At 43.8% G+C, this 25,640-nt stretch overlaps 1 protein-coding gene across 3 annotated transcripts in view; it reads left to right on the top strand.

Moving 5' to 3' along the window:
* Window positions 1-25,640, top strand: part of LOC138661719 (sodium/calcium exchanger 2-like) — a 126,150-nt gene that overhangs the window by 56,971 nt on the left and 43,539 nt on the right. For 2 of the 3 annotated variants that reach the window (XM_069746598.1, XM_069746599.1), the window contains exon 3: window positions 19,495-19,598. In XM_069746598.1, coding sequence (XP_069602699.1) covers window positions 19,495-19,598 — 104 coding nt within the window. Of the gene's footprint in view, window positions 1-10,823; window positions 10,934-19,494; window positions 19,599-25,640 lie in introns of those variants that run through there. The other variant, XM_069746600.1, reaches the window with a different exon arrangement.

Raw genomic sequence — 25,640 nt, 5'->3', positions numbered from 1 at the left:
TGTGTTCTTATTCTGTTGACACAGACACAATTAACTTTACCATTTAACATGAAACTTTTATGGACACAATGATATCGAACATGTTTAATTTTTAGTTTCTTTGCCTTACACTTGGGAAAAGGGGGTGATTTAAACATGTATGCTCTTTTTATTTTTATTTTTTTACTTTATCTTTTAGTACTCTTAGGGAACTTGAACCTGCGATCAAACAGTACTGGAGTATATAGCAAAAATAATAGTCTCCTATGAAGCCCAGCCTGTTCCTGGGCTTCACAGGAGTACCAAAATGGTAGCAATAGAGGGCCTATAGCAGAGCCCTAAATGCCATAGCATCCCAGTGGCATTCTATGAACAAGTCATTGGGGAGCCAAGATGGGTGCCCCGAATAAACATCTGGATAGGATCGTGACATTCAAATACTACTATTAGAGATTGACAATGGCATTGAGGGTTGGACTGGCCCACCTGAGAGCCGGAGAATCCTCTGGTGGGCCCTAGCTTCTCCTTCAGGAGAGTTTACACTGCAAACCTTTCAGCCGCCATGGGGCTCTTGAGTGGGGGAGAACCTGGCTCCTCCATGTAGTTGTAAATCATGTACCGAGGGTGTTGTTCAAGATACAGTGGAGTCAAAGACGATAAAAGAACTAATTTCCAAACAGTCCACTGTCAGTAACTATTTTACTTAGGGACGAAGATATTCCTACTCGGTTTTGATAAAAGCACAAAGATAACACATCAAACAAACATTTTTTGCCAGAAGGCTATATTCACTTTGCTGGACAGCTCCGCACCCAAGAGAACTGTTTCTGCTATTTTCTCTATGGGAATTTACCTGTTGGCATGCCCGTCTGAACCGGCCGCCGTTACCTTACTACACCCCTAGAGAAAACTGGATTAATTGAGTGCAAAGCACGGACTCACCTGCGGTCCAGCACAGTGGTTCACAATCTTAAGAATTTATATATATTTCTATTCCTATTTCCCAACCAAATGTTCCTCTCCCGTCCCCATATAAACTCAAGAAACTAGAGGAAAAGTCCATCCTCGACTATATGGAGAATATTACAAAATGAACCAATATATATATATATATATATATATATATATATATATACATATCAGAGAAGGTGCCGTGGACAAAGTCTATTGGAGCTGAATCACTGCTCCGTCTTATATTGTCCCCACAGAGAGATCCCTCTTCCAGATAACATAGAGGAAAACGAAAGTCCTTCCTGGAGTTCACTGCGTGCTGTGTCAGCACCTAAATGTAGCATAACATCCGTAGTTACTGAACAGCACGAAAACGTAGTGACATTTCTATGATTTCTGGCCGTTGATTCCGGTAGGAAAACGTGGTCCGTAGAGTTAATATTCTGAACTAACTAAAGGCTTTGTCCTGGCCTTGGGTCTGTTGGCGCCAAAATATATTGTGATGCGTGCACGTTTACTTACTGCAGTGTCGCAGTGAGTTTTTAGTGTTTTTTTTACTGCTGAGTCTGCTCTGAACAACACAATCAGGACACGCAGGCGGATGCTCTTCCAGCCGGTGAGGCTTGTGCTATAACGCTTCCACAGGATGCGGCACCTTTCACTTCACAGTTCGCGGGCCCCTTCTGTTCTTTACAACTTTTACAGCAGGAATTCCCTCGCATCCGAACAGGTTCAGGTACCGGTTCTGTTCAGCTTCAATCTGCCGCTGCTCTTTACTCAGTCAGTGCTGTCACGAGGGGATGTCACCGCATCCCCCTCCAGCACAGACTCATACACTCCTCATTCCTGCAGAATCTGCCCAAGATGGCCATGCTTCCTCTTCCTGTCTTTCACTTTTATAAAACCCTCCCTTTTACATCTTACAGACATACCACAGTGTCTTAACCATGTTCAAACAACAGCGACATCTTGTAGCCAGTTAACAACATTAACTATAAAGAAACAAATCTATTGACAACAAGTACAAAGATTATTCAGGTGTGAGTACAATTACATTTATCTTGAATTATACCGCACTGACACACATCTCACATGGATTTCAATACTATCTGAATAAACATGTGATAACAGATCAAATCAGCAAGCGGAGCAGAATCCTAACATTGTGCATCTTACGGCTATACCACTTGATACAGTGTCTGATAAAAATTAGTCTAGGTCCGAAAAAACACTTTAATGATAATGCATTGGTTTTGTATACATGAAAGGTGGGCCCTCATAATCAAGTCCTCTGGTGGGCCCAATGTTCTTCAGTCTGACACTGATGGCATTTAAGGGTCACCTGTGGTACACCTGAGCCCGGCCAGCTCCTGAGCCCGCGCCACACACTTACTCCTGCACTAGTAAGTCATGGAGGAGGCAATGGACCATATTCTCTATGTGAAATGCTTCCAGGAGAGAAATACCTCCATAACACAGCAAGAATACAAGTTAAAAAACCCTCTGTGGGCTTCAATATCAAATTAGAGGGATGCTGACATATCTAATGAACAGATTTAGCGAAACCTATGATGTGCATAGCAACCAATCACAGTGCAGCTTTTATTTTGCCAGAGCTATTTAAAACATGAAAGTTGAATTCTGATTGGTTGCTCTGGCCAACAAAAACAATTTTTCATACATTGAGGCCTATTGAATTTTATTGAATCTTTAGGTTCCATAACACACAGATGCGTAGTGTGGTCATGTACTATGGCCGTAGTAAAACATTATCAGGATAGGTTTACGCTACTAAAGGGACAGTGAATGAAAGTCCTAAAAAGATGCAAAACATTAAGGGCCAGATTTATAAAACTGCCAATAACAGCCAATCACAACGCTACTTTTATTTTTCAAAAACACTTTGAGAAATGAAAGCTCAGCTTCGATTGGTTGCTATGGGCGACAGCATTTTTCTTACACACAGTCTCATTCATTTGCCCCATAGATTTTAATAAAACGATAATTCTTTTTTAAAGGTCGTTCGTACACCACAACATAAATCAGATTTCCTACATATTTTCTGCCTTTTTTCTTCAATGTTGCACCCAGCACACCAGTTATTGAGCACTTGTTGGAACTAATCTGTACTCCACCCACACAATGCCCACAAGGGTACGAGGCGCTCATATTGTGAAGACGCTCATGATTAATTCAAGATAGAAATGAAGCTAAACCAAGCAGGAAAGTTTTAGTTCACACTTCACATAGCTGGGACAAAACCCTACCCCTCGTTCCTCTGAGAGGGGGAAGCCATAAGGTTCTTGACAACCACCAGGTTTCACCAAAATAAAATGGCGTGATACTGAACAAAGCTTTGTTCCTACGGCAGCAGCGTGATTTGCCACATGCCTCCCAGGTCTGAGGGACAAGAAAGAAACATGTGGTGGTATACATTATGATGCCCCCATAGTGCCCCCCTACACATGATGCCACCACAGTGCCAGCTTTAAATATTGTGAAACCTACAGAGTGCCCCCCATTCAGTAATGCTCCCGCAGTGCCTTCCACACACATTATGTTGCCCCCAGTGCTCACAATATAATACCCCAACAGTGCCCCCCCGCATATTGATCCCTACAAACACATTATGATGATCCCACATAAAAAAGTACCCCAACAGTGCCCCCACATATTGATCTCAAAAAACACATTATGATGATCCCACATAATAAAGTACCCCAACAGTGCCCCCCACATATTGATCTCAACAAACACATTATGATGATCCCACATAATAAAGTACCCCAACAGTGCCCCCCACATGACCTTTACAAACACATTATGTTGCCCCAGTGCTCACAATATAATACCCCAGCAGTGCCCCCACATATTGATCTCAACAAACACATTATGATGATCCCACATAATAAAGTACCCCAACAGTGCCCCCCGCATATTGATCCCTACAAACACATTATGATGATCTCACATAATAAAGTACCCCAACAGTGCCCCCCACATGATCTTTACAAACACATTATGATGATCCCACATATTGATCTCAACAAACACATTATGATGATCCCACATAATAAAGTACCCCAACAGTGCCCACTGCATATTGATCCCTAAAAACACATTATGATGCTCCCACATAATATAATACCCCAACAGTGCCCCCCACATGATCTTTACAAACACATTATGATGCCCCCAGTTCTCCCAGCTCACATAATATATTATCCTAACAGTGTCCCCATTACATTGATCCCTACAAACACATTACGATGCTCCTCCCATAGTTTATTGCCCCACAGTACCTCAGTAATGATGCCCCAATCCTTCTGTACAAAGTATGATGAAGTCACATTGCCCTCCCTGTGTAATGAGGCTCTCCACACAGTAAGATCCCCCCAAAATACCATCACCCCTTTTCCCATGACAAGCAAACCAAATCCCCGCCGCTCTGTGCAGTGTGTGGTCGGCCTGATTATTTGGAGGCATGTGTACAGCTGTGCAGGTTTTGTTACATTTTCTATTGTTTTTTCTTCTTTTATGTTGGGTTGGGCTGTGGTTTTTCATAACATGAAAGTAAAATCAATGTTTTTTTTTTTTTACAAAAACTGCAACAAAACCACATAAAAAACTCACATTGCATGAAAACCACCACAAAATCTGCACTTGGGAAAACAGTCCAAAGGCGGCTTAGAGATGTAGCAGAGCGGATTTTGTCACCAACAATCCACAATGTTTTATTATATTGATTAAAAAGAACCCCACACTAACAGGATTTTTCCAGGATCATATTATTGATAATCGATCCTTCTAGCAGGCTACCAATATCAGATCAGTAGAGCTTTTGACTCTCAGTACCAGGCTTAGTCTGACTCACGAGACCTACTGCCCCTTTGCAGGGGTGGGCCGGGTCCCTAGACCCCACCTTGTTCTACATCACTTTCCGCTCTATGAGAAATTGTAATTCCCAGCATACCCAGAGAGCTGCTACTGACCTTCTAGATTTGCTGGAATTGCATTCCACAAAGTAACTTAATAAAAGTGTAAGTCAGCTTTTTTATTAAGTCAGCTTTTTTATTTGATTTTCTTCCAGTCACTGCAAAGTTATGATTTTTGTTGTTGCATATTTCATTATTGTGCTTTCTTCTCTTCCAAACACTATGCTGCAGTGCTGTTTCAATGCTCAGGTTATGCTTCTTTGGAAGCTACTTTCAACTACTGCTCAGCAAAGATCTGTACCCTATACTCAGACAGTCTGCACCAGACTTTCACTGTCTGAGCCTCTCTGCCTTCCTTTCCTGTACTTAGACAAGAGAATTCCTGTGCATTGAATGTATGAATAATGTGTTTGGATCTTTTTGAGCAGCAGTTGAAAGCAACTTTTAAAGGAGCACATACTAGGTATTGAAGCAGCACTGCAGTATAGCGTTTGGAAGAGAAGAAAACAAAATAAGCTGGTGAAGTATATACCAAAAATTCACATCTTTGCCAAGACTGATCAGTAAATACATAAAAACAAGTTTACTTACTCTTGGAGGCGAAGGTTATATGAGCATCGTTCCTATTTTCCTCCAAAAAAGTTGGATGACTTTTTTCTCATTTGTCATCCATGTGTCATCTGTGTGCAATCCGTTCTTTTACTCAGCAGCTAGTAATCATTTACAGTTTCTTATGCTACAAAATTGTAATGCATCGGTAAAAATTGGATGCCAAACTGTGCCGTATACATCAGATAGGTACTTGCCAATGCTTAGATAGCACTCGGACCAGTGTTATTCCACGGCGCAGTGCTGATCAGCTTTTTTTTTTCCTCATACCGATTCGAGAAGAGAAAAAAAATTGCAGCATGCTGCGATCTGTAGCGCAAATCAGATCGCACTAACCCTTTCAAGTCCATGGGTGGTGGAAATCATTGGACTGCACTCAGATGACATCCAGGTGCAATCCTACTTCTGCAAACTCACACTATGGAGAAGATGGAGAAATGTTTTTCTCCATCTTCTCCTCATCTGTGTTACGATTCTGTCATCCAGGAGAATCAGAATACACAAAGCTGACACTTCGATCAAACTCTGATCATTTACATAATCGCTCCGATTTTCTCGGAGGAGACAATCTACGCTCGTGTGACCCCTGCCTAATCGTGAGCTTACAGTTGAAACCAGAAATTTACATCCACTATATAGAAATACACATCTGCATATTTTGTCTCAATATCTGACATGAAATCAGAATAAACCTTTCCCGTTTTAGGTAAATTAGGATTACCATAATTATTAATAGAATGTCCACCCGGGATTCTGTTACGACCTCCCATTGCCTTGAATGATAGGTAAATGCTGGCCCTAGCAGCCCACTGCTTGACATTGACCGTGTGACTGTAATCTGTGTCACTACCAGAAAGTACCTGCTTTTCACTGGCACTAGCTCTTTCCCACTGTGGGCTAGTCTCAAACAATAACTATCTTATCCTACACCTTTAGCTACCCACAGTTACTAAACACCGATGAAACACTGATGTTAAAAACGGATATACTGATTACACACTGATTGACACTGCTACTATTTTTTCACGTTTGTGTGTGAGGCTTTAAACATTTTTTTTTTCAGAATTCTGGTGCAAAACTGTTTGAGATGTTGAGCAACTTGTAGGGAATTTTGTTGCTGTTTTTACGACAGTCCGGGCCAGCTCCGACAACTTTTGAAAAGTGTGCGGAATTTATGAGTGTCCGAACATGGATGAGAAATTCAATAAAATTTACACCTCGTTCTCTGCCAGCAAGTTACAGTCTTAAATACGGCGATGAAATGCAGAACGTTATAGACTGACGTGAGTGAATGTTGCTTTTCAGGTGTACAGACTCGAGTCAACATATGACTGTACACAGAGAAGAATCCTGAAAGAAATGTCACCAAGTCTAGTTCATGGATGAAGGTGACAATCTCCCGCGAGGCCTAGTAACAGCAGCAGCATTGCCGTGTGTCATTGAAGGAATGAGACTTATGTAAGAACATCTCCGCTCGCTCCGACGCTCTCGATCTCATTCTGGCACCTCAGTGCTGTGATTAGCAGAATCCCCACATAGTAAGCAGCTTCACCTCCACCACATCACACGTAAAGTCCAAAGAAGTGTCCCCTCCGCACTGTGAAGACAGTGTGCTCAGGCTGCGTGGGCGGCTGTGCGAGGTGAAATCTCTTCCCCGTACACTCTCTCCACTATCTTTGAAAAACACAAATGAAAGATCTGATTTCTCTCTCCAAGATGCCTCACGTAATTTAGACGCCGCAGAGGAGGTGAAATGGGGCAACAGGATGGCCAAGTGGAGGGTATTTCTCTGCGAGAGGACTGTCACAACACACGGCCATACAGAGAGAGGTGCAGAGCGGGGGCATTACAGCGCTAACTCTCTATAGCACGTCTTGAATAACAAAAACGTTTCGAGCTAAATTGGTCCATTTTTCTGCTTTCATCACATGTTCCTGCATTGATCTAAGTCCTTCCAGTTCTACCTGATCATGAAACTCAGGCCCCTTGAAAAAGGAGTCCGAAACGCGCGTCGGGGCAGACGCATGTAGCCCGGTGGCGACAGCAACTAAGACGCTACTCACTGAGGGTAATTATAATATCCCATTACATATAGGCCTTATATGGGCTTGATGGGGGTTATGTGATGATGTAAGGTAATTAGTTAGAGTGGTGGCATATAGGGCAAAAATTTGTGTCTATAACTATAATATGCCATGGTGTTTTGTTTTAATATTGCCCTGTAATAACACCTAAGATAGAAGGATGCTGTTTGTCATAGGGCGCTGTGCGTCAACACTGGTGATGGTGTGATGTGTCGGTTGTTCCATTTCCCTAAGGATTGGCAGTATGTTTTTAAATGAAGTTGTATTAATAAAATTATGGCTTTAATATTGATATTATTGCCTTTTGATCATCTTTTGTTTTCTGGATCTCTGATCATGAAACTGTACAGCGGGCACAATGCAGTCAGGGGGTACGTTCTCCTGGTATTCACCAAACCAAGACTCGTCCATCAGACACGAGATAGAGAAACGTGATCCATCACTGCACAGAACACGTTTCCTCCAGAGTCCAGTGGTGGCGGCTTTACACCTCTCCATCCAACACTCAGCATTGTGCTTGGTGATGTACGGCTGTATGCAGCTACTCGGTGCAGTGTTTCTACTGATGTTAATAACAGAGGAGATCTGGAGTCTGTAGTTATGGAGTCAGCAGAGCGTTGGTGACTTTTCATCCCTCTGCGCCTCAGCACTCGGCCCCCTGCTCTGTATTGTTGCGGGGTCTCCACTTTGTGGCTGTGGTTTCTTCCGCGTCTCAATAATATCGCTCAGAGATGATGGGGGAAGATTTAGAAGGGTGAAATGTAATAAACGGACTTGTTACCCCGGTGTCTCCTATTTCAGGACTGATATCAGAGAGCTCTGCACCACCAGACATTTTATCACATGTTAGTTAAGGCTGGCATCATGGTAGGGTGTCAAATGTTATACACCAGGGGCGAGGGGCCAGATGTTATAAACAGGGCGGGGGAATTTTAAAGAGAATCATGAATACAATGATAAAGATGTCCCCCTATGTTTCTCCATATAGTATCTATCTATCTGTGGATCCATAATAACTGATAGATTAATTACTAATCCATGTAAACTCATTCATATATTTCCTAGAAATTTTTTTTAGAAAAAATGATTTTACATAAACAGTTTATGTGGATGTAGCCTAAAACAACTCAACGACTGGTGATTTAGACTTTAGGCATGAAAAGCATAAGGATCATAAATTACATTTTCTTGCATGATCCTGAGCTACTCGGACCATGATAGAACATCAGCGATTGACATTTGCATAACTCCCAACCATCCCGGATTCAGCGGGACTGTCCCGGATTCAGCGGGACTGTACCGAATTCAGCAGGACTGTCCCGGATTCAGCGGGACTGTCCCGGATTCAGCGGGACTGTCCCGACTTGAGAGCTTAGTCCCTCCTTCCTGGCTTCTAACGCTCATCTCTCTCCATCGTTCGGTATCTCCTCCTCCTCAGGGGTCAGGGTTGCATCTCTCTGCTCAGTGCATAAATTAAATTAAACTATTAACACTTCTCCTGTAATTAAGACTTGAACTCACATCTGCCATGCATTCTCAGGCAGCACCTTTAGCTATGAGCCACAGCCCATAATAATTACCAAATTCTCCTATGTTTATCTTGAGATGTTTTGCAGGCATTGAACCCAGAAGCAGATTATACATGTACATTATATACAGCGGTGTATTTCTTTGTACTTGTATACTGAGGTGAAGCAAATGTCAGATTTGTTTGTCCCGTGAAAACTACTAAAAATAATAAAAAGAAATTACAAAAATATAATTTTCTCTTTTTTTTGTGAGCCTCCCCAGGTCTCGAGCTCACAACCTTCAACATTACAAGGAGGAGCTAATGAGCCACAGGCTCTGGTGATAACACCAGGAAAATTTTGTACACTTGCTCTGTATTGCAGGCCCTGACTCCACAGGCAGATTACAGAGATACATTGTACATAGTAGTGTATTTTTATTTTTTATTGTCTGTATTCTAGAGTGAGTATAAAAGGGTTTTTTTTTCTACGTCAAAAATTACGTCTAAATTTTTGTGGCCAAAATGTTACACACAAGTTGGGAGATATGAATTATTTCAGGCGATCACCAAAACGAGTAGCAATAAAGGATCTAGCCTGTCTAATGCCTAATTTCCCCAGTGGGGGCACTGCAGAGGATCAGATCTCCTGATGACAATTTCTCCCACGCATTGCTTTATTTTATTTATTTTTATTACAACTGATCTCTGGTGACTGCTGTTGTTGGAACCCCCATGGAACCCTTATAATCTGTAGGGGGACCTGGCAGCCTGGTAATTTCTCCTGCAGTACTCTTAAAAAGAAAAACGAGGAATTTCATGGTTTCTGTCACGATCAGCTGCGGCCGCAGATGCGGCCCAGCCCATAGACGCCCCCAAGCCGACCAGCCTCAGAAGGCGTGGGGTGCGCGTCCCCCGGGGATGCAATACAGACCCTTTAAACCGCAGAGGGAGACCAGGGCCTACCCGAACTAGGGGGAGGGCAGAGACCGGGGTTCTGTGGCAGCTGAGCATGTGGACAAGGAAAGAGACATGTAGGACTTGATTACACCGCACAACTTCAGGTATAGAGAAAGTAAAGTTTACTAAAGCAAAGTCACACAGTACATAAACAAAACATGACGATGTCAGACTCCCGATTCCACACCTCAGAAGGGTACCACCCAGTGGACCCCAAGGCACCAACGGATCACCGAGGCACAGATAGGCGGGACATCAGGACCCAGGCAGGACATCAGGGTACACGAGGACATCAGGGTGCGGGCAAGACATCAGGATACAGTCAGGATATCAGGACTCAGGAAAGACCTCAGGACACAGGCAGGGCATCAGGACATCAGGGAACAGACAGGATATCAGGACATCAGGGTCCATGAGGTCACCAAGACGCAGGCAGGACATCAGGGTACAGACAGGACATCAGGACATCTGGACCCAGGGTCACCGGCAGACATCAGACAGGAGTCGTTCGGTTCCGGACATCTGACATGACCTACAGGCACCACCACAGTCATCAGGCTCCAAGCTCCAGACAGTGGTCGTCAGGTTCCACACTGCGGTCGTCAGGCTTCGGGCATCGGACCTAGGAAGGAACTCAAGCGTGATGGTGCAGACACCGCCGTACTGGACATGAGCCAGACGGGGTTAACACCGCATGGTAGTCTGAGACAAGAGTAGTAGATGCTCAGCAGAAACACCGGTTTCAAGAGACTCAAAGTCACTGGGAGTGAGGCTCCAGATGCAGAGGGATTCCAGGAACATAATCACAGCAGACACAGTTCAGACAGGTTCAGGTACAGGACAGGCACAGGATCAAGGATTCGGGCCTGGATTTACCGCCTACAGGACAGGACAAAACAGGAATCAAGGTAAGGACTTTGGTACCAAAACAGACAGGAGAGGTGCAGGAACACAAACACACATAGCAAAGTTCAAGAGCTTTGTGAGTATAACTCAGCCCCCGCCCATAGGGCAGGGGAACTTTATATATGAGCTGCCCCTCAGCAATTGGCTGAGGGCAGCATTTGAAGTACACACCCTAACCCTGATAAAAGCAGGGGAGGTGTGGCCGCGCACGCCCTAAGCACACAGAACCATTAGGCTATGTCCACACGTTCAGGTTTTTTCGCGTTTTTTTCAAGTTTTTTCGTGCTAAAAACGCTATAAAAACTCATAAAAAACGCATACATTATGCATTCTATCATTTAGAATGCATTCTGCATGTATTGTGCACATGGATGCGTTTTTTTCCCCGAACAAAATGCATCGCCGTAAAAAAATGAGCATGTTCATTATTTTTGCGGATTTTCTGCGTTTTTCCCGCAATTCTATGCATTTGGGAAAAAATGCATCAAAAACGCGTTAAAAAAATGCGGGAAAAAAAAACGCGTTAAAAAAACGCGAAAAAAAAAAAACGCATGCGGATTTCTGGCAGAAATGTCCGGTTTTTGTCAGGAAAATTTCTGCAAGAAATTCTTACGTGTGCACATACTGTTACAGCACACACAGTGCAGGATCTGAGGCTCAGGGCACCTGGCTGAGACTGCATGCACTGAGCCACGTGGAAAGTCGTGCACCAGCTGCAAATGACCTCACAACCCGCGGACAGCTTCACAGCAGCAACCAGGGACCGCACATGAGGAAGGTATGCAGCAGGGCAAATACCTAAACACCCCATGTATGACTGCGTAGCAGAGCAGGGAACTGAGCAGGCTCCATTAAGGTAACAGCCAACAGTATCCCAGCTCAAATTAGGGGGAAAAGAGTAAAGGGTTAAAGCAAACATATGCATTGTTACACCGAAAACCAGAAATGCTTTTTATAACTCCCCCTTCACTCAATAAACTTAACTAAAAATGCCCTAGTAGTGGATCTGAAAATAGGTTTTAAGCTTGGTCATAAAATAATCTCTTGTTGTGCACGTTCACATTGTAAAATAAGTGTCAGCAGCTTTCTTTATTCATCCCGTACCCACCAGAGAATTATAAAGCAAGTCTAGTAACGTGGGTGGGAAAGATCATGTTGTAAATTATAAATTACGCCTTGTGCCGTGAGCTTGACATTTTTGTAGCAGCATATGCAGACCTTCTAACAGCGCCGACCCTCTCTGTATCTGTAATACTCTGTACAGGATGGAGAAGACATGACATGGTGCAGACAGAAATAAAGTCAGGACCTAAGGGCCATGTCCCTGTCCTTCTCCCCTTCTTGTCTCATATTGGGTCTATTATAGGCCAAGAGCAGAAGGCTTTTGATAGAGCATTTCAGTGACCTCGGGGGACATCACTCCACAAATCTGGGGTCTAAATTATTCATTGACGAACTCTACATCTCTACGCAACACCCTCGCTCCTCTGTTCCTTGCCTATGGGTGCTGCAAGAACTACTCATTATCAACCTGCTCAACCTGGATAATATTGTAGATTCCTAGTGCTCCTCCTTTCCCATCCATCCTACCGTCACATAGAAATTAATTTTTATAATTCAAGCTGACTCATAAAGTTCTCTTCTATATAGGTGTGAAGAAAAAAATATGTGCACATGCTGTATACTCCACGCCATGGCAGGGCGTAGCTATAGAGAGTGCAGACAGTGGTGTAACTTGAAGCTCGTGGGCCTCAATGGAAAGTCGCCAACAAGACCCTCAACTGTATCTCAGATCTTTAATAGAATTTGCCTTGTGTGGGCCAAAAGGACATTGTGGCACTCCCTACTCTCCAAAAAATTAAAGGAACACTTAAGTCATACATCAGATCTTGATGAACGAAAGATATAAATTGTAAATTGTCTCTTCAGAGAGGAAACCAAACCAAATCCATCGGCCAATTGAGGTCTGGATTCCAAGTCATCTAGAAAATCAAAGCAAAAATTTTTAATCAAAGGCAGATCCAATTTGTGAATTTTATCATGGCAACTCATATTGTGACCCAGTAGTATGTACAGTATGTGCCTGTATGTTCTCCGGGCAACATCTGGGCATGCGCCTAATGAGACGGCAGATGGGGTCATGAGGGATCTCCTCCAAGACCTGGATCAGGGCATCAGTGGCTCCTGGACTGCTTGTGCCATTACTTGGCCATTGCTTGGACACTTTCAATGTATAATGTTCCAGAGGTTCTCCGCTGGATTTAGATCTGGGGTATGTGACAGCAAGTTATGATGGATGATGTAGCAGGACGCATCGCTTTGAGCACGGTGTCTCCAGACTATTTAACGTCAGTCACATGTGCTCAGAGGGAAGCTTCTCTTATCTGTGGAGAGAAAAGATGACCAATGGCGCACCTTAAAATTCTGGTGTTCTCTAACAAACTGAACGGGGCTGTGGTGCGAGCAAAGGTCCCATTACAGGATGACATGCTTCCCTGCCAGCCTCATGGGGACATGCCCATCATATTGTAGGGATAATTGTAGGGTGCTTGCAGTGCTCATCCTGTTTCTCCTGGCACCGAGGAGCAGATGCCAGTCCTGCTGCCAGGGTGATGCTCTTCTATGGCCCTTTCTGGCTCTCCTCGTGTAATGGCGCGAATCCTGGTATCTGCCCCATGCTCTTGAGACTGCAGTTTGAGACACAGCAAATGTTCCTGCAATGGCTGGCATGGATGTGCTGTTCTGAAGGATTTGGACTACCTGTGCGACCAGTCGGAAGGCTAAGGAGAGTGAAATGGTCTATGTACCATTCTCTTTTTGGGAGGTTGCCTTTCCAGTTCTCCTATTGTCATACCAAAGCAGTTGATGTGGGTTCACACTTGGTTTTATAAGTGTGATGTGCAAGTTCTCCCTTCATTTTTTTGAGCAGTGTAGTTACGCCACTGGATGCAGAAGTAGAAGTTGTACCTGGTGCAGGAAGGAGCCTACAGGTCCTTTTAACATGTAAGAAAACAGCTGTATAATAAATGGAACATGGTAGGTTTTGCCCCTGTTAGAGGTTTTGCATTGGGGCCCAAGCTGGGGCAGATATATCTTTGGTGCAACCTGTGCATCCATACAGGAGCCCAAGAGATCCAAAGTAGGTGGATTTTTGCATTATGATGAACTATTTGGACTATAAAGGGCCCATATATTGGTTTTACACAGTGGTCGTCTATCTGTATCCGCCAGGGGGTCCAAGGTCTTCAAGTTGTGTCCCGGCACCTTGAGCTTTGTTCATTTATTTATCTATTTTTTATTCTATTGTCAAAAATCAAATAAAAATTATTCAAATTATTTAAAAAAACAACAGAATTTTAAAAATCCCTCACCATCTGAATTATTCTCCCCCAATGGATATACTTCACTCTAACCCCCGCACCAGGCCGCAATGATGTTGCACCCATAGTGACTTCAACTATTGGATGGTGTGTTCCTGTGCAGTCTATTATATAAGCCACATATAGAATGGTGCTAGTGAACGGAAAAAGTTAGAAATCAAAATTACTTTTACAAAAACATTTTTTTGTAAAGTTTTCTGTTACTATAATACCATTGCTGGCCATTTTTCATGGATCGTATACTAAGCGACGGTTGGGAAACAGTCATCTGATTTTAATATATGTGAGAAATATGGGTAATAGATGGTAAAAGTAGACAAATGGAAGAAAAACGACCATCACTGATTAAAAATGGTCACAAATGTGTGCAAAAAGCCTTAGAGAGAAAGCAGAGTGTTTGCTAACCAGCTTAGGCAGCCATTTTTGGGACTAGTAAAATATTTACGACGACCTAGCCTACCCATTCTTCAGCAATCATAGAGGGCATTGGAAATCATTATGATGAATATTCATGGGTGAGAGGTTCCTGCCGCTTTGATAACTTGCATTCTCATAAATATTCCATACAAAATGGCTGCCCCTATTGTGAATAGATGAGGGAAGTGTTTGGGGGCCAGATCCCCCATAAATACTGATCTGGAAGAAAACATTTCCTCTGGGGAGTTTCTGTATAGTTAATCATTCCTCACCATTCTCTGTTGCAGCATATAAATTGACAGATTTGCCTTCAGGACTAGCGTCGGCCATATTGGTTGTTATTTAGCTTTCTGAGGAACATAACAAATGACTCCATTTCAGGAAGCATCTAAAAAAATATCAGTGGATTGTCGGGGGATCTGGTTCCTAAAGATCCTTTGGGTTATCTGATATCGCAGGGAGACGCACTTCTAACCAGACATTACATGGCAGCCAGTTAAATGAATGGTTGTCCATGTAGTTGATGGTTAAGCTGCAGAAGCAGCACTCTGACAGGATGCAGCTCAAACAATGGTGTCACTATGGAACCCATATGTTCTAACAGAGCCAGCACCCGAACCTGGCAAACTGGGGCAAGTGTCGGGGGTCTACAGCAACTGAGGGGTGAACTATTTATTTTTTAAATTTGTGACATCCGGATGTGAGCACGGCTTCTATGTAGTAAGCTCAGGAGCTGAGCCTGCACCATACAATGTGGGTGTCATCTGTGTGATACAGCTGACATCTGGGTCTAACTGCTGTGATCTGAACAAATTCTGACCTCAACCTCTTAGATGGCTGGTCTTAATAGGATATTGGTAATTTTACGCTACATCATTACTGTATTGCAGTGCACTGTGGAAGTGATTACAGGTTCAAGTCCCTTAGGGGAGCAATAAAAAAAAAAGAATGTATATCTATATATAAACATATGCACAAACACACATACATAAACATATATATGGAAAATGGTGAAAAAAAGTTGGTATATATATATATATATATATATATATATATGCCATACATACATTATAAGTATACCGTGTGTGTGTATATATATGTATATATTGTTGTTATTATTATTTATATAGCACCATTGATTCCATGGTGCTGTACATGAGATGGGGTTAAATACAAGTTACAGATATCACTCACACTAAACAAGCTAACAATGACAGACTGATACAGGACGAGGACCCTGCCCTTGCGGGCTTACATTTTACAGGATTATGGGGAAGGAGACAGTAGGTTGAGGGTTGCAGGAGCTCCGGTGTTGGTGAGGAGGTAGCTCAGGTAGTGATGAGGAGGCAGCGGTGTCAGTGCAGGCTGTAGGCTTTCCTGAAGAGATGGGTTTTCAGGTTCCGTCTGAAGGATCCAAATGTGGTTGATAGTCGGACGTGTTGGGGCAAAGAATTCCAGAGGATGGGGGATATTCGGGAGAAGTCTTGGAGGCGATTGGATGAGGAGCGAATAAGTGTGGAGGAGAGAAGGAGGTCTTGGGAGGACCGGAGATTACGTGAGGGAAGATGTCGGGAGATTAGTTCAGAGATACATGGAGGAGACTGGTTATGGATGGCTTTTTGTAGGTTAGTATTAGTAATTTGAACTGGATACGCTGAGGGAATGGGAGCCAGTGAAGAGATTTGCAGAGGGGGAAGAGGAGGAGTAGCGAGGAGAGAGATGAATTAGTCGGGCAGCAGAGTTAAGGATGGACTGGAGAGGTGCAAGGGTGTTAGCAGGGAGGCCGCAGAAAAGGATGTTGCAGTAGTCAAGGCGGGAGATGATGAGGGCATGCACAAGCATTTTAGTAGATTGACGGTTGAGGAAAGGACGAATTCTGGAGATATTTTTGAGCTGGAGGCGACAGGAGGTGGAAAGAGCTTGAATGTGCGGTTTGAAGGACAGGGCAGAGCCGAAGGTTACTCCGAGGCAGCGGACATCCGTTACGGGGGAAAGCATGATGTCATTGATTGCGATAGATAGGTCAGGTAAGGAAGATCTATGGGATGGAGGAAAGATGATGAGTTCAGATTTGTCCACATTGAGTTTGAGGAAGCGAGAGGAGAAGAAGGAGGATATGGCTGATAGGCACTCTGGTATTCTGGACAGCTGAGCGGCGATGTCTGGACCAGAGAGGTAGATCTGAGTGTCATCAGCACAGAGGTGGTACTGTAATCCATGGGACTTTATGAGTTGTCCCAAGCCAAGTGTATAGATTGAGAAGAGTAGGGGTCCTAGAACAGAGCCTTGGGGGACTCCAACAGAGAGAGGGTGGGATGAGGAGGTAGTATGGGAGTGGGAGACGCTGAATGTGCAGTTGGAAAGGTACGAGGAGATCCAGGATAGGGCGAGGTCTTTGATGCTAAAGGAGGAGAGGATCTGTAGTAGCAGGCAGTGGTCAACTGTGTCGAAAGCAGAGGACAGGTCTAGAAGGAGGAGTACAGAGTATTGTCCATTAGTTTTGGAGGTAAGTGGGTCGTTAGTGATTTTGGTCAGGGCTGTCTCAGTTGAGTGATGGGGGCGGAAACCAGATTGTAGATTGTCAAAGAGCAAATTAGATGAGTGGTGGGAGGAGAGTTCAGCGTGGACGTGCTGCTGCAGGAGCTTGGAAGCGAATGGGAGCAGCGATGCTGGGCATAGCAGTTGGATCGAGGGTTGACTTTTTAAGGATAGGTGTGATTGTGGCATGTTTGAAAGCAGAAGGAAAGGTGCCAGAAGTTAGTGATAGGTTGAAGAGGTGGGTTAGGGATGGGATAAGTGTGTTGGTGAGGTTGGGGAGGAGGTGGGATGGGATGGGGTCGAGCGCACAGGTGGTGAGGTGCGATTTGGAGAGGAGACAATTAAGCCCCCCTTCAGTGATGTTGGATAGGGAGGTTATGGGGTTTGGGCATTGGTCTGCTATACAAAGGGATTGTGGTTTTTGAACAATGAAGACTTGCCTTGTCTGGTCGATCTTATTTTTAACTAGATGGCAGCCCGATTCTAAAGAATCGGGAGTCTAGAATCCATATATACTTTATTTATTCAAATGTAAGAATAATACAATTAATAAATAATAGTAAGAAAGAACAAAAATAATAGGCAGTATATGGAGAAAACACCAAACAAAAGTTCAAAATTGGTGTGAAAATGTCACTGAACCACTTCACAACTAAATATATATAGTTTTGGTAAATGGTATTATCATTTTTTTGACGAAATTCGGCAGGAGCTTGAAGAGCAACGTCACTGGGCCCGCCTCCACGCAGTAGAAACTTGCTGTGAGGTAAAAATTCAAAAATCACACCAAAATGGCGGGCGGAGTGTGTCACAGTACGGCACGTTTCTGATTGGTCGCTCGCAGCAGGCGGCAACCAATCAGACACTGGAGACTGTTGACGTCACTTATCTCCGCACATTAGCTCCGGACATTAGCTCCGGACATTAGCTCCGGACATTAGGTCCGGACATTAGCTCCGGACATTAGCTCCGGACATTATCTCCGGACATTAGCTCCGGACATTAGCTCCGGACAAAGCCACGGAAGTTGGCACAAATTGCAGGAAGTAGTATTCTAGGCAATTAATCTCCGGACATTAGCTCCGGACATTAGCTCCGGACATTAGCTCCGGACATTAGCTCCGGACAAAGCCACGGAAGTTGGCACAAATTGCAGGAAGTAGTATTCTAGGCAATTATATATTAGAAGTGTGTGGCAAAGTTCTCAGCAGAGATGTGGGAGGTTGGAGGGGGCAGTGGGGGGCGGAGGAGGGAGTTAAAGGTTTTGAATAACTGTTTGGGGTTGTAGGATAGGGAAGATACAAGGGTTGTGAAGTAGGCCTGTTTAGCAGAGGTGAGAGCAGATTTAAAAGCGAGTGTTGCCTGTTTGAATACAGTGAAGTCATATATATTACATTTGTCTATATTATATATCTATAATATATATTACATGCAAATATCTTATATAAATAAAATATGTATGTATAATGTATATATTTTATTATTACATTAATATATAGATATACATTATACATATTTTATTTATATTATATATTTGTATGTAGTATATGCATTACAGATATATAATAAAAACAAATGTAATATATATATATATATATATATATATATTCACACACACAAATCTATTTTGCATACATAAAAAAGTTCAGATCACCTCTTTTTTTCCAGAATGTGAATGAAATCTAAAAAAAGTAAAGATAAAAGCAACACATTTAGTGTCGCCACGTGCATAATTAAGTACCCAAACTAACAAAATATCTGAATAATTTATTCCAAATACTGAAGTGCGAAATGCAAAAAAAGGTAGAATCATCACTTTTTGCCTCTCACAAAAATCTAATAAAATTAGATCAGAAAGGCATTTGAATCACCAAAGTGGTAATGATAAAAAGTACAGCTTGTAAAGCAAATAGAAAAAAGAAAAAAAAACAAGCCCTGATACACCTCTATCAAACGAAAGGTGCTACATTTCTAGCTCTAGGCAGATCGAAGGCCACAAGCGGCCCACTGGGGCTCTATTGCCCTGGGCCCCGCAGAGACCTAATGTCCTGCCCTAACACTGTCCGGGTGAGACCCCCCTTCGTATTGTAGTATTATGGCGGCATTGAAGGGCCTCCGTTTCGTCTCTTTGACGATTGTAGTTCTGTATGGTCCTGTCCAGATTATTTCTTTCTGAAACAGAACTCCAAAAAAAAACAAAAACCTTTTCTCCCATTCTGTCTCCTCAGTAAAACCCTACAAGTCAAGATTGTTGACGATGAAGAATACGAGAAACAAGAGAACTTCTTTGTGGTCCTGGAGGAGCCTCGATGGATGAAACGTGGCATTTCAGGTACCCCTGTCATTTACCAATCTGGACCCCATCATTCTTATTATAATATTCTCCTACTAAAAAGCTGACCTAGACCCCCACCCAAAAAAACCTTCGTCCAACTGAAGAGCTGCTTTTTTTCCCGGCACGGGAGAGGTTAATCACAGCCACCTAAAAATAGTCTCCCAATTAGGAAATCTATGGCAGCATTTGCTAATGGTTTATACGGCTCACATCATCTCCAGTGGAGACGAGGCAGGCATTGATTTCCTTGGTTCCTTTGTTGCTAAGCAACCTGCAGATGATTACACTTTTTGCCTAGCAACAAGTTTTATCGGTTGCCTAGGAGAATCGTGTGCCGTGGTAAATGGTCGCCAAATAGCGTTACCTTGTAGAACACTAGACACGGTAACGTAGCAACGGGTATCGAAACAGTTGCTAAGCAACAGGCAATATGGCAGAAGTGTCTAGATGAATGTAGTGGAATGAGGGTACGAGTCTTGGCTTTCCGGCGCTGGGTCTTGTGTCACGCATCCCAATAACCAGATGTCTTAGGTTATTAATTGTGAGCCTTGGACACAGCGGAAACTACGCTGAAAATATGCCGCCACTTTTCCCACACTGAAATAATTACTAAAGACGACGATCCAATTTATCCCCTTAACGCCTTCTTCCTATAGCCACAACTATCACTTTTTTTTGGTCACCAAAGTCATATTTTCATGGGGCGAGTTGCAGTTCTGAAAAACACCGTTCACTTTGCCGAAAAACGCTAAAAAAAATTCCAAGGGTGGTAAAATAGTGAAAACCCAACTTCACAACTCCATTGTTTTTTTTGGATTTTATTACTATGGATGTAAAAATAACCTGGAAATATGACTCTCGAGGTCAGAATGATTACGGCCATAGCAAACAATATTTTTTTTTTTATATTTTAGTGATGAAATTTTTTTTTGAACTTTGTTAAAAAAAAAAGAGTTTTTAAGACCTGTAACTTTTTATTTTTTTCGTCAATGGACTGGTGTTATGGCTTGTTTTCTTGCGTGTTGAGCTTTAGTTTTTATAGATGTATTTTGGGGTGCACTCAATGTATTGATCGCTATTTATTGAAAAATGACAATTCTGGCCTTTAATTTTTTTTATTTTTGCTGTTCACCTTATAGGATAAGTATTTTTAGAAAAATAAGCATAAAATCCAGCAAGATGGATGATTGAAAAATAATGTACTAGATGTACAAAAAGGCAGAAAAAAATCACTCCATCACCATTAAAAATGCAGACGGGTTTCAGACATAGTCCTAACTCCTTGTAATGCGAGACCTCCACCAGTCTCCAGAACGAGGGACCCCAATTCTTCACTCTTCCCAGAAGCAAGACTGCGGGCGCCCTCTGATGTCTGTTGCCAAAGCTCGCTACACCCGGAATTGTGTACACCCGCAGGCATTGTGTGAGCGCCCGCACTGACACTATGAGCACGCCGCTGCAATCATCCAGTATCAGTGCGCAGGCGCAGACAGGTGAGGCCACGTTCGCTTTGGGCCTCAGAGACAAATCAATCAATCAATGTGAGGTCCCAGCTTTTTTTAGGTAAATAAGAGGGTGTGATGGTGCACCATACCAAGGGTGCACCGAGGCACCTTCATTTACATATTATTAATGGTTGATTTTTAATTAATTAAAAAAGTTAAGCTATACCTTTTTGGTATGATTTAAGTAGGTCCTAGGTCCCCTACATAAATGTTAAGTCAGTTTAAATGCCATTTTGCAAGTGACAGAGTCCCTTTAATGCAAAATATATTATATTACACGTTGGTTACCTACAGCCACCACTAGAGGGAGTCTTCTGCATACAGTGTTATTATGGAGTTCAGTGGATAACCTGTATGCAGTAAGCTGCTAGGCTCCCTCTAGTGGTGGACGCAGGTAACCTGCATGTTATCTTTTATGCTTACTTCTATGTAGAGAATTTGGATTTCTAGATCAGAAAAACAGAGATATATTAAGACATTAGCTCAGAATTTGAAACGTACAGAATTTTAAACCCGATGAAGAGATGAACAAATCTATTTTACCATTTCAATTTTTTTTAAGGGAAGGGAAAGAGTTAAAACAAAAAAAAAATCTTTAAAAATCTTTATGCTCACCTCTTCTTATGCCACCTCCACAGCTGCAAATTTTTGGCAATATCCACACAAAGACAGGCCAATTCAATAGAACAGTGCTATATAACTTATAGATCTCCAGCTGTTGGGGAACTACAACTCCCACAATGCCCTGTCTGCCTGTGGGACAGAGCACAGGCTTTATGGTCTCTCCTGTCTTTGGCTTTATGGGATATGAGAACACACATAGTGCACTGTTAATCATCCACCGTGGAGCGTCAGCTATAGAAGTCTCTGTCCGTACAGGGAGGCTCGTTATTATATGATAAGACCATTATTTTACTGGGAAAAATCTGAAATTACAATTATCAGAAAAAGGAAGGATCGGGTCATCGCACAGCGTAAAAACGGGCCATGTAGGGGGGAGATAATGAGCGCTTCTTACAGTCTGCCACTCCGGATAGAAGGAAGCGCTCATTATCTCCCCACTATGTGACCTGATTCTCGACCAACTGGCCAGCAGATGTAGATATTGTTTGTGCATATTTTCCAAGGGTTGGTTGTGAAAATGTCTACTAGGCTTATCATTAAAGGAACACTCCAGGCAAAACTGATAAACTGCATTATATGTAGTACAAAGCCCTAGGGGGTGGAGCATGACACATGGATTCAGAACCATGGGGTAAATGTCTGCGTCATGCTCCACCCCTCAGACACTGCACTCGGCCAACCACAACTTATAGATATTCAAAGGTTTCCTAGGAAAAAAATTCATTAATATTTTATTTCTTCAATTTCCCTTTAAACAGAACCTGTTAGCAGGTCAGAAGTGGCCAGTTTTTTTTCCTTTTTATTTCCACTGCTCCCCTGAGTATTCTATTTAAAAAAGTAAAAATCCACCACATAGTTCAAGAGATATGGGCATTTTTATTTTGTGCAATTTTTATGGTCTTTTTCAAGAGGTCGTTGCTCACAGGATCCTCTGGGGCGTGTCTATAGGCTGCTCTGCATGATTTACAGGCCCACTGTATCCTCTGGGGCATGTCTATAGGCTGCTCTACATGATTTACAGGCCCACTGTATCCTCTGGGGCATGTCTATAGGCTGCTCTGCATGATTTACAGGCCCACTGTATCCCCTGGGGCATGTCTATAGCCTGCTCTGCATGATTTACAGGCCCACTGTATCCTCTGGGGCATGTCTATAGCCTGCTCTGCATGATTTACAGGCCCACTGTATCCTCTGGGGCATGTCTATAGCCTGCTCTGCATGACTTACAGGCCCACTGTATCCTCTGGGGCATGTCTATAGACTGCTCTGCATGATTTACAGGCCCACTGTATCCTCTGGGGCATGTCTATAGCCTGCTCTGCATGATTTACAGGCCCACTGTATCCCCTGGGGCATGTCTATAGCCTGCTCTGCATGATTTACAGGCCCACTGTATCCTCTGGGGCATGTCTATAGGCTGCTCTGCATGATTTACAGGCCCACTGTATCCTCTGGGGCATGTCTATAGACTGCTCTGCATGATTTACAGGCCCACTGTATCCTCTGAGGCATGTCTATAGACTGCTCTGCATGATTTAACAGACTCACTGTATCCTCTGGGGCATGTCTATAGGCTGCTCTGCATGATTTACAGGCCCACTGTATCCTCTGGGGCATGTCTATAGACTGCTCTGCATGATTTACAGACCCACTGTATCCTCTGGGGCATGTCTATAGACTGCTCTGCATGATTTAACAGACTCACTGTATCCTCTGGGGCGTGTCTATAGGCTGCTCTGCATGATTTACAGGCCCACTGTATCCTCTGGGGCATGTCTATAGGCTGCTCTACATGATTTACAGGCCCACTGTATCCTCTGGGGCATGTCTATAGGCTGCTCTGCATGATTTACAGGCCCACTGTATCCTCTGGGGCATGTCTATAGGCTGCTCTGCATGATTTACAGGCCCACTGTATCCTCTGGGGCATGTCTATAGGCTGCTCTACATGATTTACAGGCCCACTGTATCCTCTGGGGCATGTCTATAGGCTGCTCTGCATGATTTACAGGCCCACTGTATCCCCTGGGGCATGTCTATAGCCTGCTCTGCATGATTTACAGGCCCACTGTATCCTCTGGGGCATGTCTATAGCCTGCTCTGCATGATTTACAGGCCCACTGTATCCTCTGGGGCATGTCTATAGGCTGCTCTGCATGATTTACCAGGCCCACTGTATCCTCTGGGGCGTGTCTATAGGCTGCTCTGCATGATTTACCAGACCCACTGTATCCTCTGGGGCGTGTCTATAGACTGCTCTGCATGATTTAACAGACTCACTGTATCCTCTGGGGCGTGTCTATAGCCTGCTCTGCATGATTTACCAGGCCCACTGCATCCTCTGGGGCGTGTCTATAGACTGCTCTGCATGATTTAACAGACTCACTGTATCCTCTGGGGCGTGTCTATAGACTGCTCTGCATGATTTACCAGGCCCACTGTATCCTCTGGGGCGTGTCTATAGACTGCTCTGCATGATTTACAGGCCCACAGGATCCTCTGGAGTGTGTCTATAGACTGCTCTGCATGATTTACAGGCCCACAGGATCCTCTGGGGCGTGTCTATAGGCTGATCTGCGGGATTTAGCTGGCCCACTGTATCCTCTGGGGCATGTCTATAGGCTGCTCTGCATGATTTACAGGCCCACTGTATCCTCTGGGGCGTGTCTATAGGCTGATCTGCGGGATTTAGCTGGCCCACTGTATCCTCTGGGGCATGTCTATAGGCTGCTCTGCATGATTTACAGGCCCACTGTATCCTCTGGGGCATGTCTATAGGCTGCTCTACATGATTTACAGGCCCACTGTATCCTCTGGGGCGTGTCTATAGGCTGCTCTGCATGATTTACAGGCCCACTGTATCACCTGGGGCATGTCTATAGCCTGCTCTGCATGATTTACAGGCCCACTGTATCCTCTGGGGCATGTCTATAGCCTGCTCTGCATGATTTACAGGCCCACTGTATCCTCTGGGGCGTGTCTATAGGCTGCTCTGCATGATTTACCAGACTCACTGCATCCTCTGGGGCATGTCTATAGACTGCTCTGCATGATTTAACAGACTCACTGTATCCTCTGGGGCATGTCTATAGGCTGCTCTGCATGATTTACCAGGCCCACTGTATCCTCTGGGGCATGTCTATAGGCTGCTCTGCATGATTTACCAGGCCCACTGTATTCTCTGGGGCATGTCTATAGCCTGCTCTGCATGATTTACAGGCCCACTGTATCCTCTGGGGCGTGTCTATAGGCTGCTCTGCATGATTTACAGGCCCACTGTATCCTCTGGGGCGTGTCTATAGGCTGCTCTGCATGATTTACCAGACTCACTGCATCCCCTGGGGCATGTCTATAGACTGCTCTGCATGATTTAACAGACTCACTGTATCCTCTGGGGCATGTCTATAGGCTGCTCTGCATGATTTACCAGGCCCACTGTATCCTCTGGGGCGTGTCTATAGCCTGCTCTGCATGATTTACAGACCCACAGGATCCCCTAAGGCATGTCTATAGGCTGCTCTGCATGATTTACAGACCCACTGTATCCTCTGGGGCATGTCTATAGACTACTCTGCATGATTTACCAGACCCACTGTATCCTCTGGGGCATGTATATAGGCTGCTCTGCATGATTTACAGGCCCACTGTATCCTCTGGGGCATGTCTATAGGCTGCTCTGCATGATTTACCAGACCCACTGTATCCTCTGGGGCATGTCTATAGGCTGCTCTGCATGATTTAACAGACTCACTGTATCCTCTGGGGCGTGTCTATAGGCTGATCTGCATGATTTACAGGCCCACAGGATCCCCTAAGGCATGTCTATAGGCTGCTCTGCATGATTTAACAGACTCACTGTATCCTCTGGGGCGTGTCTATAGCCTGCTCTGCATGATTTACAGACCCACTG

Source organism: Ranitomeya imitator, chromosome 2 (assembly GCF_032444005.1).
Source record: "Ranitomeya imitator isolate aRanImi1 chromosome 2, aRanImi1.pri, whole genome shotgun sequence".
In the NCBI taxonomy this organism is placed as follows: domain Eukaryota; kingdom Metazoa; phylum Chordata; class Amphibia; order Anura; family Dendrobatidae; genus Ranitomeya; species Ranitomeya imitator.
This window is presented reverse-complemented; position numbering and strand designations above follow the sequence as displayed.